The sequence below is a fragment of the Ruditapes philippinarum genome, unplaced genomic scaffold (assembly GCF_026571515.1).
Source record: "Ruditapes philippinarum isolate M1 unplaced genomic scaffold, ASM2657151v2 ctg134_1_1_1_1, whole genome shotgun sequence".
Taxonomy (NCBI): Eukaryota; Metazoa; Mollusca; class Bivalvia; order Venerida; family Veneridae; genus Ruditapes; species Ruditapes philippinarum.
This window is the reverse complement of record NW_026852258.1, coordinates 155,078-171,829: the sequence shown is the minus strand read 5'-3', so window position 1 is coordinate 171,829 and position 16,752 is coordinate 155,078. Positions and strand designations below refer to the sequence as shown.

General features: G+C 29.6%; 1 protein-coding gene across 3 annotated transcripts in view; it reads left to right on the top strand.

Moving 5' to 3' along the window:
• The window catches only part of LOC132754543 (A disintegrin and metalloproteinase with thrombospondin motifs 7-like), a 113,606-nt gene that overhangs the window by 14,123 nt on the left and 82,731 nt on the right, over nt 1–16,752 (top strand). Inside the window, exon 1 of one of the 3 annotated variants that reach the window (XM_060745186.1) lies at nt 13,167–13,705. The exons of the other annotated variants lie outside the window; for them this stretch is intronic. Within the exon in view, the coding sequence (XP_060601169.1) occupies nt 13,624–13,705 (82 nt within the window). The 5' untranslated portion in view covers nt 13,167–13,623. Of the gene's footprint in view, nt 1–13,166; nt 13,706–16,752 lie in introns of those variants that run through there. 3 annotated transcript variants of the gene reach the window in all.

The following is a 16,752-nucleotide window of genomic DNA, read 5'->3' as shown; positions in this document are numbered from 1 at the left end:
AAGGCATACGCAAAAAAGAACTATATTTACACGATAATCTCTCTCTTACATTTCATAATAATATTTAGGTACACGCCATGAAATGTTATACATTGTTTTTATCAAAAGATAGGTAATAAAAACATTAATTCTAACAGGTGTTTAAAGAAAGAGTATTTATTAATTAGTGTGCGTTGAATTTGCAAATAAGACTATGGGGTCATGAAGTTTTGATTTATTTATTGTCTTATAAGGCATTTTATTATTTACGCCACCTATTTGTGTTTGTTCTCGGAAGATATATATTCTGACAGCAATGGTTATGTCTCAATAAAATAAGATAACTTATATACATTTATGATTATGTCATACAGATAAAGTATCCGGGAAAACTATGATAGTAGTTATGCCATATACAATTAATATCCGGAAACTATTCTAAACTGACAACAGTGGTAATGCCATTTATATATAATATACGGAAACTATTATTATTTGAAATCAATGGATTTGTCACTTTCATAGAATACCTGGGATTTTTTTTTCTCATCTGAAATCAATGAATAACTAACATTGATAGAAAGAGTATCCGGGAAACTATTATAATATGACATCAATAGTTTTGTTCCAGGCTATTAAATATCGAAATACTTCAGTCAAGTTTATAACCTCACAACTCAACTGATTATTCAGCAATAAATAAGTATACATATAATTCTAAAGATAGATCGATGTTTTAGTTTCAAATAACTTTACAGAATTAAGATTTAAAAGCCCCGTCATTAGATAGGGATGTCACGGTACAATCGTTTGTAAAATTGATTTCAAAATCATCTATTTTTAGTTATTTTGATCTATCAATTTGTTTGCCTTTAAAATGAAACGAATTAATGTAGATATAAGATAATTTAAGGCTTAAATGAATTTAATTTACAAACGATCCAACTACTTTTGAAATTGCAATAATCATATTGCATCACCTTGTATCATTATAAATTTGAAATGATCATCGTGATTAATGATATTGCTAAAATAAACTAATATGTTTAGTCATCACCCATCTATATTATAACTTTGCTTTTCGTGTTGTCAATGCCATCACTAAATTAGTTGAGACAACTTTACCATCACTTATATCCTTAAACCCAAATATTCGTATTCTTAGATACCATATTCAATGTTTTTTTAACATATTAAGTCGTTTATTTTAGATAGTCTGTGTTTTGGAATTCATTGACAATCTCTTTATCTAAAATTAAAATTGATATTTGCCTTGCTATCAAATACCTGACATTAATCATGTTATTATGTAAAACTAAAAAACACACACTTTTTTCACAAAGTTATTGGATTACCTATGACAAGCATTCAAGCTTATAATCTAGAGGTCAATAAAGGAGGGAATTACATAGTTTGTACTGCTAAATTATGTAAATTATTTACCTATGTATCTAATATATGACATTAATCATGTTAATATGTAAAACATACCTAGCTTTATTGCATCCTATTTAGCGGTATATATCTTTTAGCACTGACTTAATCTGGTATTATATATCAGGTATTTTAATGACACTTAGTCTATTAATAGGTACCAAAATTTTGTACTAAAGTTTTCTATGTTACGCGCATCTACATAAAAAGAGCCATTTAATTTTACACCAAATAGTAGCATATTTTTAACTTTAAACTTTTCATCTATGAAATCACAAATAAAGATTAAATTATAACACGACATTTCTTTGATGTTGCATTTATTTCTTGGGGATTCAATAACAAAAGGCTTTATTATACTACATGTACAACAAATTGTGGACAGGCCTTTGCTCGTTGTAACATTGTTTTCTTTGCTATGTGTGCAATATAATCAATTAAAAATCATATATAATGTTAAGGGTATCATATGTTATTCAAGAACCCTACGTACAAGTTTTCGTAATACCACTTGAAATATTAGATGTAAAGCAACAACAACAACAACAACAACAACAAAATCGAATGAATAACAAAAGCATATGATTTAAGCCTTGCGCAAGTACATTGTGGTTAATGCATGATGATCACTTAAACAATGTGGACACATCTGCGATGCTTCAAAACTCAGAACTTTACCAGTTCATGTTAAATGTTGAATTCTGCTAAAGCCGGTGCTAGGGGGCGTGGACGGTAGCTTGTAATTACCACTACCGTCCATGGACAGGCTAAATCAGATCAACCCTACGACATTTTCAGTTTTGCCATGCTTGAATTTTTTAGGGATCCTGTTTTTCTCTTCTTTGGTCATTAATCACGATATGCTATTTATGTAATAAATGATATGCTATTAATATAATAAAAACTCGCCCATTCGAAATGTATATTCACAAAGTATTTGGGAATCGTCGGCTATGAAAACAATACCTCATTAAAATGTGATTTTTTTAACGATCTTCTTAAGAAACGTTTGGAAACAGAAAATGATATATTATCATGATAAGCAAAAAAAGATATTTTTAGATTAACAATGTTCTTTGATAAACATGTTTTAATCTATATTCCTTAAAATACTTAAATAAATAAATGTGTTAATTTAAAGCTATCAATATTAATAAAATGCTTTCACTTAAAAATTGTTTGCTGGCATAACACTAATGCAGTATAACAACCGCCTAACCCTAGCCTATTATAAAATGTTTGCAAAAAACACATTTTTTGATAAAAGCACTTAATACTCTATATAACTGGTTTATTTAGTTAATTTAAAGTTTCTTATTATTAAGTGTATTGACTTATTTCTGAAATAATATCGGTCTCTGCGGTGTTTATCGTCTACATGTGTATTTAACAACGGTAAAGAGTTTTGATGCATAGGAATTGACCACGAAGGTTGCAGTCCTTGGTGGTAAATATTGTTATGGCGTTTTATAAGTTTCAGTCCGCTTTTTTTATACATGTTCTCTTTGTTTTCTCATCTTTTCTAAATTTTCTTTAATACGATTAAGTAGACATGTAGTTCAGCTTCCATTTCGCACACCTTTTAATTGTATGGTTTTAGAAATTATAAAGAAGGTACAGCAAGGTCGTTTGGATAAAATACGAATTCGTTTAAAAAAATGAGTATGTAGTAAGAGCGATTTAACGTCGTTAGTTGCAGATTAATAAAGGGTTGACTGTTCCATTATGTTGTAAGTGTTTGTAGTTAATAACAAGCTTGCTATTTACAAATACTTTAGGTGTTTAAATTAACAGCTAAGTGGCATTTAAGTTGGTGCATACATTTAATATACTTATTGAATTATCCGATCCTTAATATCGAAATAAGATTACCATTGTAAAAGTGCAGCTAACGTTTATGACTGTTTATGAATATGTCATGTTCCAGCATTTATAATCTGATATAAGTATGTTTGACCTATCGATCTCTGTGAACAAACATAGAAAAGATACTTCTTTTAAAACCAAACTTGCATCTTGGGAGTGTTTAATGTATTGGTATCATTGTTTTTTAAATATGAAGATAATAATTGTTCCGCAACATTAAACAGTGTAGTGTTGGGCATTTGATATGAGCTAACAAATTCATCAACGACATGAAAACGTACTTTATTTAGTTGAATGGAGGTTCATGGAAATATTTAATAAAAACAAAAACTTTACATAATTTGGTTAAAACAATCTTCTTTACACTCATCTACAGAAATTGCTGCAATTATTCTGTAAGTTTTCCACAGATCTAGAAACAGTGTCATGACAATTCTGGCGAACAATAATTCTTTCAAAAAAAATGTCATAACAATAAATATAGTGTGTAAGTGACTTTTTTGCAAGTGGTTGTTGAAATAAACAAATTCAGGAAACATGAAAAATTTATCATTGTGGATGATTTCTCTCCTAATCTGTAGGTTATCTTGCACAGAAACAGAGAATAATGTAAACAAAGGTAAATATCCTTTTTTGCATGTTTTTGTTTATCGTTCTTAAGTAAATCGTATTACATTTTATATATATCAGTGGTTCAATCAAAGATATAATAACATTTTATACATAAAACAATACTTACCCCAGTTCTGATTTCATAAGAATGTTTAAAGCACGAATTATCTGTTTTAACCTATAAAAAGATATTTTAACATTTTTTTAATAACATGAAAATATTTTATTTTGATATAATATTTTGCAGAAAATATACAGCTATAGTAGACTAAGTTTAAATCAGATTTTTCATTCAACAAATTAGGTTAAACCTGATTCAATCTTTTGCTCAATGTTCTATTACTATTTGTTTTCATTTCTGAAGAAACAATTTTGGGGAGAGGGGAAGTAAGCTGCGAAACGATTTCAAATGTTTGCGGGTTTTTGCCGACATTTTATTGTGATATTTTGGCATCGGGCTAACTTTAATAGAAAGATAAAAATTTACGTAATATTTATTTCCTTTGACATTTCAAGGTAGCTTGCATACCTACTTTGATCTATTTTGCTGATGAATATGAAATCCATGTGATCTGTTTCACTGTTTTAAGACTTTGTTTACAGCTATAGAATTAATGTAAAATATCAAATACTTCTTTCATTTACAATGGTTCAAAGCAGATTAACTTACATTTTCATCTTATCATAGTATCAGGCATAATTGCTTGATCCTAATAATCAAAATATAAACTCATGCAAGGATAAATATCTAATAAAATTTGTTATAAACTTCAATCTTTTTAAGGTCACTTTGGTCCAAACGTCATTATAAATTATCATAATTAGGGTTAGTGGATGTTAATTTCATTATAGGTCATCTTACTTTTCTGTATCATACAATGTTTGATAATTCATTTTTTGGCAGTTGTCCCTCATGAAAACATATTCTGCAAATGGCTTCAGATTATTCAATTGAAATGTAATAAAATCTGTCAAATAAAACCAAATCGACAAAGTCAAGCAAATTAATATATAGAAAAAAAAAGAAATAAGTTATATAGACAAAAGCAAGTCGGCCAAAGAAATCAAAAGACAAAACCCATTACAAAGACAGAAGCCAATTGCTCAAGACATTATAGACAGAAACAAATGATATATTTCAAGACAGAAAAACAAGTTACAAGTGAGATTAATGTCTTCATATAAACATGAAGTTGTCATATATAAATGATAACAAAGACATCTCTTTAAACATTTTCATTTGAGTACTTTGATAATGGTAAAACGAAAATGATAAAAACAACAAATGTTTGTATTGTTTAAGATGACTGAAAAGGTGTTAAAGTTTTATTGTTAAATATTCATACTAAACTGATTTATAATGATTGAGGACTTGAAAAAAGTAAGTCAACTCAGGCACATGAACGGATGGTTTATGTAATTAATTCAAGCAACCCATATATAATATGTTCCTGCAACAACGACACATTATTAATTTTGGTCAAACATATTCAACTAACGTGATTTAATGTAAACTAACGATGGGAAAAACATTTATAATCACTTTTTATTGTAGTAATTTGACGTGAACTTTTGGGTCACAGATAGATAGTTGAAGAAAACCTTTAGTGAGGTTTGCAGTCAATGGTGCTTACGATATGAGACACATTACTTTGTAATAAATAGTGATACAAGTTTGTTAGAGCGTAGATGACAAATGAAGGTTTATTTTTTAATTAGCGTTACACTCTTAAGACACACTGACAAGGTGTCATTAGATAACAAAAGCACATCAGTCCTTAAATGATCCGTAAAGTGAAATTTAAACTATATTGCTATTTCATATAAAGTGTTTAAAAGTAGCATTTAACATTATGTTTTACCTTTTTCAATGGTAATATATAGTTACGTGAAAACAAGTAAAATGAAAGCTTTTAAAAGTTGTCCAACACAGCAAAATTGAAAATGATTTGGCTTGATTTGATCTGTAAAATATTTTCTTATGTTTTACTTTTAAGTCGTCTTTATTTGTTTGCATTTTTTAACTTTAAAGTGAAACGAAACAACCTTGATTTTATGACCTTTTCTTTTCTCAATATATATCTATTCATTTAAATATAATTTTGCAAATTATGATAAATTTTATTTTTTCTGTTTTTGATTTATATATATTTTCAATATAGTTGTAAAATCAAGTTTAAAAGAAAACGTACATCATTGTTTCTATATTTATGATCTAGGATAACTTATAATAGTACATTTTGTATATCATGACGTGTGACACAGTTCCAACGGAAACAAATCAACCAAAATTAGTTAGTGGTCTTATTATAGGGAATGTACTATAGTATAACATAGGTAGGGCAATGGGTATAGTCTTCAAAAATTATAATCGTCGTTAAAATCAAAACATTATTTAAATGATATTTCTCATGGAATAAAAATTGATAATTAAAACATCTATGCTGAAAAGGCGATAAGAGAATCCAACCTTTGAAGTATAAAGAGCTGTCGGAACTGTTTCTATGTTTTTACTTCATCCCCGTCCTGATGATATTTGTCTTGAATATTTCTGAAAGAAATGCTAACACATAATATTCCTGATAAAATACAATGCATTTTCAGGTGTTTGTTTGAGAACTTAAGAATATTTCATAAAGCAAATTACTTTTTATAAACAATAAAATCAATCTAGCTCGGAAGTATTCCTGAATAAAAGATATTCATTTTTATGTGAAAAAATTAGCAGTACTTTTTGTGAAAATACAATATTTATATAACATAAGTTATTCAAATTTATGAGTGCATTCGATGTTGCATATTATATATGTGCATATAATTGAATTGCAGTTCGATAAATACGTCTTGGTCAGATGTTTGAATTATTCAAACATTCTTATCGACCATATATATATATTATATATTATATATAAATATTCATTATATGCCAGCACCTTTTGCGATTGTCTGGTAGAGACTTATAAATCAGATAATATCAATCATTTGTCTATTTTATTGCTAAATAATAACTTGTGCACGATTTTATTTAATAAATTAACATTACAATTGAAAAATGACATCTTTAATTGTTAACACGCCATATCATCTATGCAAATAGTACGCATCTATTCTAATTTGCCACTCATTTCGGACTGGCACGGGATTAATAGTAAGTGAATAGGTAAATAATTTACAACTGTAATTTGGCCTAAGTGTATCATATTAAGACATTTAGGCCTAGTTTATTTGTGCTATCACATATTTATTATGCATGGATATCTGACTCTTTGTTAATCTGACTTATCTAATTGTGCAATTATAAACTTATTGCATGTTGAGTGAACATTATCATTCTAATATACGACACTATCTCAGGTTTTTATGTAAAATAAACGTTGATACTTTTAAGCTATGACTTGTAAATGATCTGTTTTAAGTGATGCAATTAAGGGTTATATGTACGCTTGTGCAAAACTTGGCATTCTGCTGTATTTTAATAACTTAATGTGTAGTATTTATGGAGAAGGTAAAATGCTTTATGCAACTTGAACAATGTGGAAACATTGGTATAAAAATAGACGAAAAACAATAGAAAACATTCGTAGATTCAAGTTTGTTATTGAAAGTAATGTCAGATTATAAATTGTCAAGATAGCCCTATTGCATGGTTTTCAAAAACAATAACTATGTAGCTAAACAAATAAGGCTAGATTAGTGCTCTGACAAATACTACAATAAATAGAGGATATTCAAGTTTTTTCTATAAATACATGATTTATTTTCATCAAGTGGTATGAAAATAAATATTTCATGAGTGGCGGTAGCCACGAGTGAAATATGGCAATTTTTATGCCACAAGAGGAAAATAAATCGTGAATTTATAGAAAAAACTTGAATTTTCTGTTTATTATATACATTTTTCTCTTTTTTGACATTAAAATTTGAAAGACTTTCCCTTAAATTTTGTGTACTGGCAGAATTTAAAAGAAAGTAGTCCGGCAAGACACCAGTGAAAATACGGAAAATATGTTTCACTGCAGTGAAAAATAATTTTTACAGTTAAAATACGAAAAATGAAAATATGCATTTTATTTCATCAATATTTCTCAATATTTCATTTATTAGTATATAGTAAAGTGCGCCCTCGTTTAGTATAAAAAGGCTTATAATCAGGACATTCAATCCAGGACAAAGCTCATACACACGACTGATTTTATGCGCAACGTATTTTAACCGTGTGACGATTTTTTCTTTCCGAAACTGTAGAAACGTCTTGCAGGTCGCCGTTCTGCGAGTAGATGTGGACTTGACATTATTGTTGTGATTGTAGTACTTTTAGGTCTTTCTATTTGGCTTTTTTATTTGAGTGGATCCAGTATTTCTTCCTTGAATATTGTCTAATCACCCTTAAGATACGTGGCCTGCTGTTTAAACGGGTCCTTTGACAGCTTATTTGTGACATGCAGGCTTCATAAACTTCTAATTTCTATTCATCAGATGAAAACTTTAGTATCGCATAATTGCAGACATTGTATCGTAAAAAATAGAATAGAACGACCGTTTGCGTAACATTTGCATAAAACGCTTGAATCATTTCATGTTAATGCAGACAACATTTACAAATATTTGCAACACTGTTTCTGATAAAAGTAGTTAACACACTGCTTTATCTTATTAAAGATAACAAACTTGTTATCCCTGGCAAGCAAACTGAAATATCATGCTACATATTATAGCATTAACACACTGGTGAAAAATTTACTGTCGTTGACCATTATTAAAACATAGGTCATCAACCTTTGCTTCTTATAAGAGGCCAAATAGTTTGAACTGTTATACAAATCTTTATGAAAAACAAACACTCAAATTAATGACATGTTAGTCATTTCCTCTTTCTTATCAATTGTCCTGTAGAGATATCTATATTATAATCAGTCAATACATAAACATTGTTGATTCGATTCCTCATATAGCGCCTTAGGGTGTCCTTAAAGTCCAAAATCATATTTCCTCAATTCCCTCTTCTTAAGACATTGAGTACCTGTTTAAAACAAAGCAAACATTATATAAATTTCACACCCACTGAGAGGTAGAAAACGACATTATTCTCCCGAGACGAGTGATCATTTTTTTTCATTTTATACCGAAAAATTATGTAAGATCTGTTTTCTGTTTGGTAATGTTAGAGGGCCGAAACGTGATGTAATGTTATGCATTGTTACCCTGTGACGTCACATTAAGTGATATAGTAAATAGATCACAAAGGGTATAATATACTTATATGAATTTAAAACATTAAACAGAGTAGCAAATAATATGTGGTATATGAAATGCCTGAACAAAGATCAGAATTTACAGATTTGATATTTACATATTACAATGTACACAATTATTATGTTCGGGAAAAAAATATGTTCGGGGAGGCATTCATGAATGCCGCCCTTCCTTGTTGATCTTGTTTTTTTTATATTTTACGCATTACAAACAGAGTCCTATCTTATATGTATTTCAAATCTAATGAATATCCATTATGCTCAGAGTTTTATTGTTTTAGAGTAAATATGTATGTCATAAAAATATGACAGATACCATGGCATTTATATTGGCAAATGTTTACATAGTAAGTACATTTGCATGTTTTCCTTTCAAAAGTTATTTTACATAATCCATTAAAGATTGTTACAAAATGTTTGGTTTGATTTATGCAAGCTTTAATGCTATTACTACTTGTTTCGTTGTTGTTTTCTTTTCATTTGAAATGATAATAATAGAGCGTCAATGACAGCAGAAATCGTATCAGTCAATTTAATTCTTCTGTTCTTGAGATTGGTTTTGTATGTATTCTTTCTCTAACAATTCACAAAGCTATCGTAGTCAATCAATCTAATAAACCTTAACGAAATATGCATGGATCAAGATGGAAACTTATAAGGCTTGTTGTTCTTTGATAATAACTAAACAAGTAATTACTGATGCAAGGAATTGTTAGAAATAGAGTTGGTAAATGAAATCATATAAAAGATAGCAAGACACTCATTGATTATGTAGTTTAATTTTAAAGTATTGAAACGTTGACAGAAGAGGATGATGATCTAGCTATAGGCAGTATAACGCAGATTTGATGTTATGGTATAAAAATTTGAAAATAAATCAAAACTGGTCACATCGATATCTTAACTTAAAATAGGTGAAAAACGTTGTATGATGAGGTATCAGAATTACAGCCACCGTTAAGCCCTGCGTGATCGTAAGAGGCGACTTAATTGGTTCAAATTACTGAGCTCTATACATATCTTAGCTCCAGCAGATTGGGTGATTTTGAGCCCTGGTATTGCTTTAAGTTTGTAACACTCAAAGTTAGCCAAAATAATCTTTCATGTCGTTCACCGTAAAACCAAACAAAATAAAAGAATGAATAAATACAAGTACACAAGTCCATTTATTTAATGCATTATTGTATTTTGTTCATTAAGACTATGCATTTTTGCTTTGTGTGGTTCCAATAGAAATAAACAACCTTTATATAAACTGCATACTTATTAGCAGATGTTAATTTTAAATGACTAACAAACAGCATATGTGTATAAACAAAACTTGATTAAAATATATAATATAATAATTAAATTCCAAAAAGAAAAGCAATTGTCATAACATCGATGTGATTCATAAAACATTCCGTCCTAACCGTTTGATAATATCTTAACAATATTGCCCTTAAATTGCAAATAAAATGAATCTTTTAACCTCTTTTTTCAACCTCATCACAAATCTATTAACAACTTAATGCGACATAAATCACCAGACCCCGGGACATTTCACAAATTAGACTGATAAAACTGTTTTAACAATGTAATAGGTTTACCTGTGACAGACATCCAAGTTGATAATGTAGACGGGAACCACATAGTTTGTACTGCTAAAAGATGTAAAATATTTAACTTGCTATCACATTTCTCACATAAATCATGTTGATATGTGAGCCGCCTCACGACAAAACCAACATAATGGGTTTGCGACCAGCATGGATCCAGACCAGCCTGCGCATCCGCGCAGTCTGATCAGGATCCATGCTGTTCGCTTACAAACCCTATAACAAGAAAAGAAACTGAAAGCGAACAGCATGGATCCTGATCAGACTGCGCGGATGCGCAGGCTGGTCTGGATCCATGCTGGTCGCAAACCCATTATGTTGGTTTTGTCTTGACACGGCTCATGTAAAGTATATTTCGTATATAAAGCGTGTCACATACTTTAAACAGGTACCAATCATTCTACTGACCCAGTAAAAATCTCTGCCATTGATTGCAATACATGCCAAGTAATGTTTTAGTATGTTGATTAGAAGGACATCAAAATGGTTTATGAAATATCATCTGAAAAAGCTATGGTTGCATTCATAAGATTTGTGTCCTCTCTCATTGATTTTTTTAGATTTTGATTATTGCATCTTTTCCCGTCTTGCTGTCACTTTATATCAAACTTGAAATATTAAAAAAAAGAAACTTAAGAAAGAAGAAAAAGGAAGAAACAACTCTTACATAAAACCTTCAATTGGTGCTTTCATTTTCAAATTTAGACTTAAAATGATCAACCAAAGTTTAGTAATATTAAATTCCAAAGCAAGTTTTGAAAAAAAAATGAAATGTTTAACTTATCAAACAATTCATTTGTATCTGTCTGTATGGACCAATACTTGCATTTGCCATTCATTTATCAGGAATATTTACTGTTAATAAATAATTTTAGAAAATATTAATAAATATAAACTCATTACTGAAATAAAATACAAAATTTTACTTATAAAAATGACCAGCAGTTAGTAAAACATATAGTAGAAACTAGTGCAATTTCAAAATATAACATTTGTGTACATTTTAAGCAACCACTGTCATAAAACGAAAGACACCGTAAACTGATATGACCTTACAGAAGTTAAAGACAAGTTTATGTCTTACGTAAACATGGCTCGTTTGTTATTTTTTGGTGTATTTTACTACTCTTAATATTAAAAACTATCCCCTTTATATAATATTCTGATTGTCTTTAATAGCAGTTTTATCTATCCAATATGTTTTGAAAATAAGTTCATGACCTTGATATATGAAGTGCAAAAATACCGTTTCATCTTTACATTTTTAAGTGCAGTGTTACAAAATTGATCAGATCATATTTCAAATAGATTTGAGGAGGTTTTATTATAAGTTTATTTTGCTAACTTAACATAAAGTAATTTCCTTTGTAGACAGAGTGTGAGTCATCGGCTATATTTGCAAATTATTATATCTGGGCTGATATTTATATGACATGCGACAAGAAAACTAGGACAGAATTACAATGTATGGTAATAATTGTTTTGGTTTTATACCATAATCTGCTTTATAATGAAAGGAGTCACAATTATGAGGGAACAAACAATATTAAAGAAATCAAGGAAATGATTGATTATGTTGACAATGCGTAATTCGCTTATGGAACTTAGAATTGAGCATTTATCATTGAGCAAAGATAGATTATCATTCACTACGTTACGACCCCAATTTTCAAACATTTGGTAGATCAAACCGTAACTAAAATATGACAGACTCGCAGATACAAACTTAACCAAATGTACAAACCAATTTGCATAGAATTCAACTTTAGAATAAATTTAAAATTCCCATCTTGTGAAAGCGTATTTCTAATGAACGTTCCATTAATCTGGAATCATTTATAGATTTTTAACAAGCATGTTATTAAGTATTTATAAAGTAATGAAATCAAATCGATGGCTAATAGCAATTACAGGTTATATTTGATTTTATATGATTTTAAAAACACTGAATGTAAGAATTTTAAAACAAGTTTTAAGGCTTCTAGATTTTAAGACGTACAAATAAGCATACAATTTTACATGTTCACAATGTAAGGATAAATAAAGCGTGATTTACTTTGTTCTCAGTTTATTTATAAAAAATAAACGAAAGCCTCTGTTAAAACTGCAATACAACTGCATACGTAAAGGTTAACAAATAGCATCTCTTGTGTAACAAATTGATGATGATGTTACACGTAGAGTTGTTAACCCTTATATTTTTTTATTTAACGCTTTTTGTCGGGAAACTAATAATTTGTGTATATATCAATTACTAGCGGTTTAATTTAAATGAAACGAGTTTTTTTTTTTTTTTTTACAAAATTTGAAATCAGTTTAGCTTTGCATTGAACACTGAATAAATATGAAAATTGTCATATTTCAGGTTTTATTATATCATCAGATATCGGTTATATATCGTTCGACTTGAATGTATGTTTATTAGATACTACTGGTAAATACGCGACTAGGGACTCTTGCTAGTGTTGTAGATAGTCAATGATATCGGGGTATGCGCAGTGAAGTTTGATTTTCATTCATAGGAAGATTTTTCCGCAACATTAAACAGTGTAGTGTAGGGTTTATGAATGAGCTAATATTAATACGTACATCTACTATATAAACGTAGAGTTTAAAAGTTGTATACAGACACTGGGAATATTGACTAATGTGCAAATAGACAAACTGCAGGCCGTGGTTTAAATACAGCTGATATTTTATGTGATATGAAATATTCGGTGAAAGTTTTAACGGGAATATTGACTTTAATATCAGCAGTAAATTGAAACAAAAATGTGCTTTTAGGAAAAATTATATTATGTAAAATAGTTTTGTGGATTTATTTTATTGTGATTTTATTAACACACGTTTGTTTGTAGTTATTGGAATAATAATATTTAAAAATGAAGAGGTTATCATTTTTAAGGATTTTTATCATTATTTGTTGTTCATCGTTTATAGAAACTGCAAGGGATATAAACAGAGGTAAATTTGTTATTTATTTATTCATTATATGAAATTTATAAACACATTTCTAAGTTTGCATGTAAAATCTAGTAAAAATTGGACGAACCTCTAATCTTGACTGATTACTTTTATCACATTTAGATGGTTTATTTTTTTATGACATTGCATGTATATATTAAACTAATTCCATTCATAAACAAAAAACATCAATCTACACGCTTAGAGTACCTTTGTTTTTGCTTTTTACATTTGCATCAATGTTTGTGAATATTCTAACGTTTAATGTCAAGTTGCACAAGGTTTGATGAGCGTTTCGTATATCACATTTGTTTAGATGGCTCTAAGAATTGCATTGTTATTCTTATCAAATTTAAGATACTCAAACATACAATCTCCGTAGCAATTATATTGCAACTGAAAATTGTAATATTCTTTTAAATAAAAAAGAAAGTATACTGTGATACTAGATCGTTGCACTATTGATATAACTAAATATCTCTGTAATAATGATAAGATGTGTTATAACTGGTGAAATTCCAAGTAAGCTGTAGACTAAATGAGTCATTTGATTAATTTTCTCATGCATTGCAATTCTTTGTTTTGTTTTGGCATCGCACACATTATATGTATAATAATATAAATAATGGGAAACAGTTCAAAACCGTGGATAAATTTGTACATTTTACTGTTTAAAAGGGCTCAACTGAGGTGTTTTGAACAAAACGAGACAGGAATAATTTTTCGAGATTAATATTTCATTTGATGTACTTCTTAACCAATATCTTGTGTGCAAAATTTTTGATCATTTTTTCACTCCATTTTTCCAGATTAATTATTCTACTCGTGATAATGTCTAAATATTAAACATGGTTGCAACACTTTTCATTTGAACCGAGCTAAGAATAGACAAAATACGATATTCAATTTATTTTGAGTATATTTCTTATTATCCGTTTTTATATCTAACTGTTTTAAGTGCCCAAGCAGATTTTCACATTTTATGTCTTAAGGCTTTTTGACCTCAGTGAAGACCCTTTAAAATGTTTAGGAAAAAAGGTAAAAAGACTTTTACTGATGTGTGAATCTTATTTTACATTAATTCTAGTTTGCAGCTTTTATTAAGGCTTATTGTATCTGGTAAAGACTAATTTATTCGTGATCACGCATATCTACTGTGCATTGATATTTGAGTATTTGGTAAATTGATTTATCTCATTGAAGAATATTTCACTAATTGTCGGCTGATAGAATAAATTCATTGTAATTTTTTTTATATGAAAACTAATTTTACGTTTACATGATGACATCTGACGCGAAGACGTTTTTCTTTTTGGTCAAACGACAGTAAACTAATTTTATTTAAGACTTTTTTTTTCTGATTTTTACAAGTATATTAAATGAGCCGCGTCACGACAAAACCAGTCTGCGCGCAGTCTGATCAGGATCCATGCTGTTCGCTTACAGACTCTATAACAAGTAAAGAAACTGAAAACGAACAGCATGGATCCTGATCAGACTGCGCGGATGCGCAGGCTGGTCTGGATCCATGCTGGTCGCAAACGCATTATGTTGGTTTTGTCGTGACACGGCTCAAATGTAAATCTAGCTAAAATGTAGCCAAGTGCAAACAAATAATTAGACAATACCATTTATTTGATTAAACTGCTAACTGAACTGCTCACCGCTGTTGGGTTCGTATCACTAAAGAACGTTTTTTCATGGTAGGAAGCTAATCCATCTAGCTCGAGGAACGTGGTTCTACCCCATGCATCACTTGATACAATGATATATTTGCTTACATTAAGAAACGCATGGCTATATGATCTAAGTCCCCATTACGAATTAATCCTATATCATATTTACATTTTCATTTTTAGTTTGAATAAAATGTATACTTGATTAAACAGTTGTACAAAACTAAATCAGTTCTAACACTTTATGCGCCTGATATGTTCAATTTTGCTCAAAGTTGTTTAAATAAGAAAGAGTGATATAAATCTTGTCTATATTATATGACGAAACTTGCAGATTAAACGTGATTTTCATAGACCTATTTCACTTTTTACAAGCCTTGTCAATTTCAAAATGTTTGTTTTCAACTTAACACGACAGTTAGTTAAATATTTAACTTTTTTATACGTCAGTCATATCAGTGAACGAGTTGTGTTTTATTTATAGCAATGTTTCCAATTGTCTGTAAAACAATTCAGTTTGTCCTAATTTAAAAAAAATGAAGACTAGAAAACCGCTCTACGCTACTTTCATAGGCCAATCTCTGTAATTTGATTGATATTTATTGATTGTGTGTTTGCAATTTTACTTGAACTAACTGATACATGTTTTCCTTGACATTTAAACTTTGCTTTCTTAACTAGATGAGCATTAATTTCGGTCTTCTACTGTGTGGTCTTTTAAAATGAATGTTTTTACGTTTTAGTTATGTACAATAGAGAAAATAAAATTCCCTATAGAAAGCCCAACACTGCAAAATTGAAAATGTTGCAGGCTTGGTTTGATTGAGTCTGTTCGTGGACGGTACTGTCAAGTGCAAACTACCGTCCACGCCCCCTAGCACCAGCTTAAGCAGAATTCAACATTTAAACACGAAAATGGTGAAATTTTGAATTTAGAAACTTCCGCAGATGTGTTCATACGGCGGTTATCATGGAACCTTCAATGTGACACAGTAGTGCCATTCCTTCAAAAGCGGCATATGGTCCCCAAGTAAAAGAATGCATGAGCCCTAAACGAGAAAACAATGAGCGGAATTAAATAACAATTTCATTCTATACATTATTGGAGACAATACTGACATTACCTGGAAGAGTATACAGCCATCAAAACTACACCTACAGGCGCAAGCTGAGTCTGATGAAGGTTGTGAAATGCTGTGTACGATTCCAAAAGAATCAGTATTTTTCTCAACAATGTATAGTGTACTCTTTATTTCACATCACCATTTTTCACAATTTGACATAACTTCAAGTACAATATGGATTTGATATGGACTTTTGAATTTTCAAAATTGAAAGGCTGGATAGAGTATGATATGCATTCGATATTGA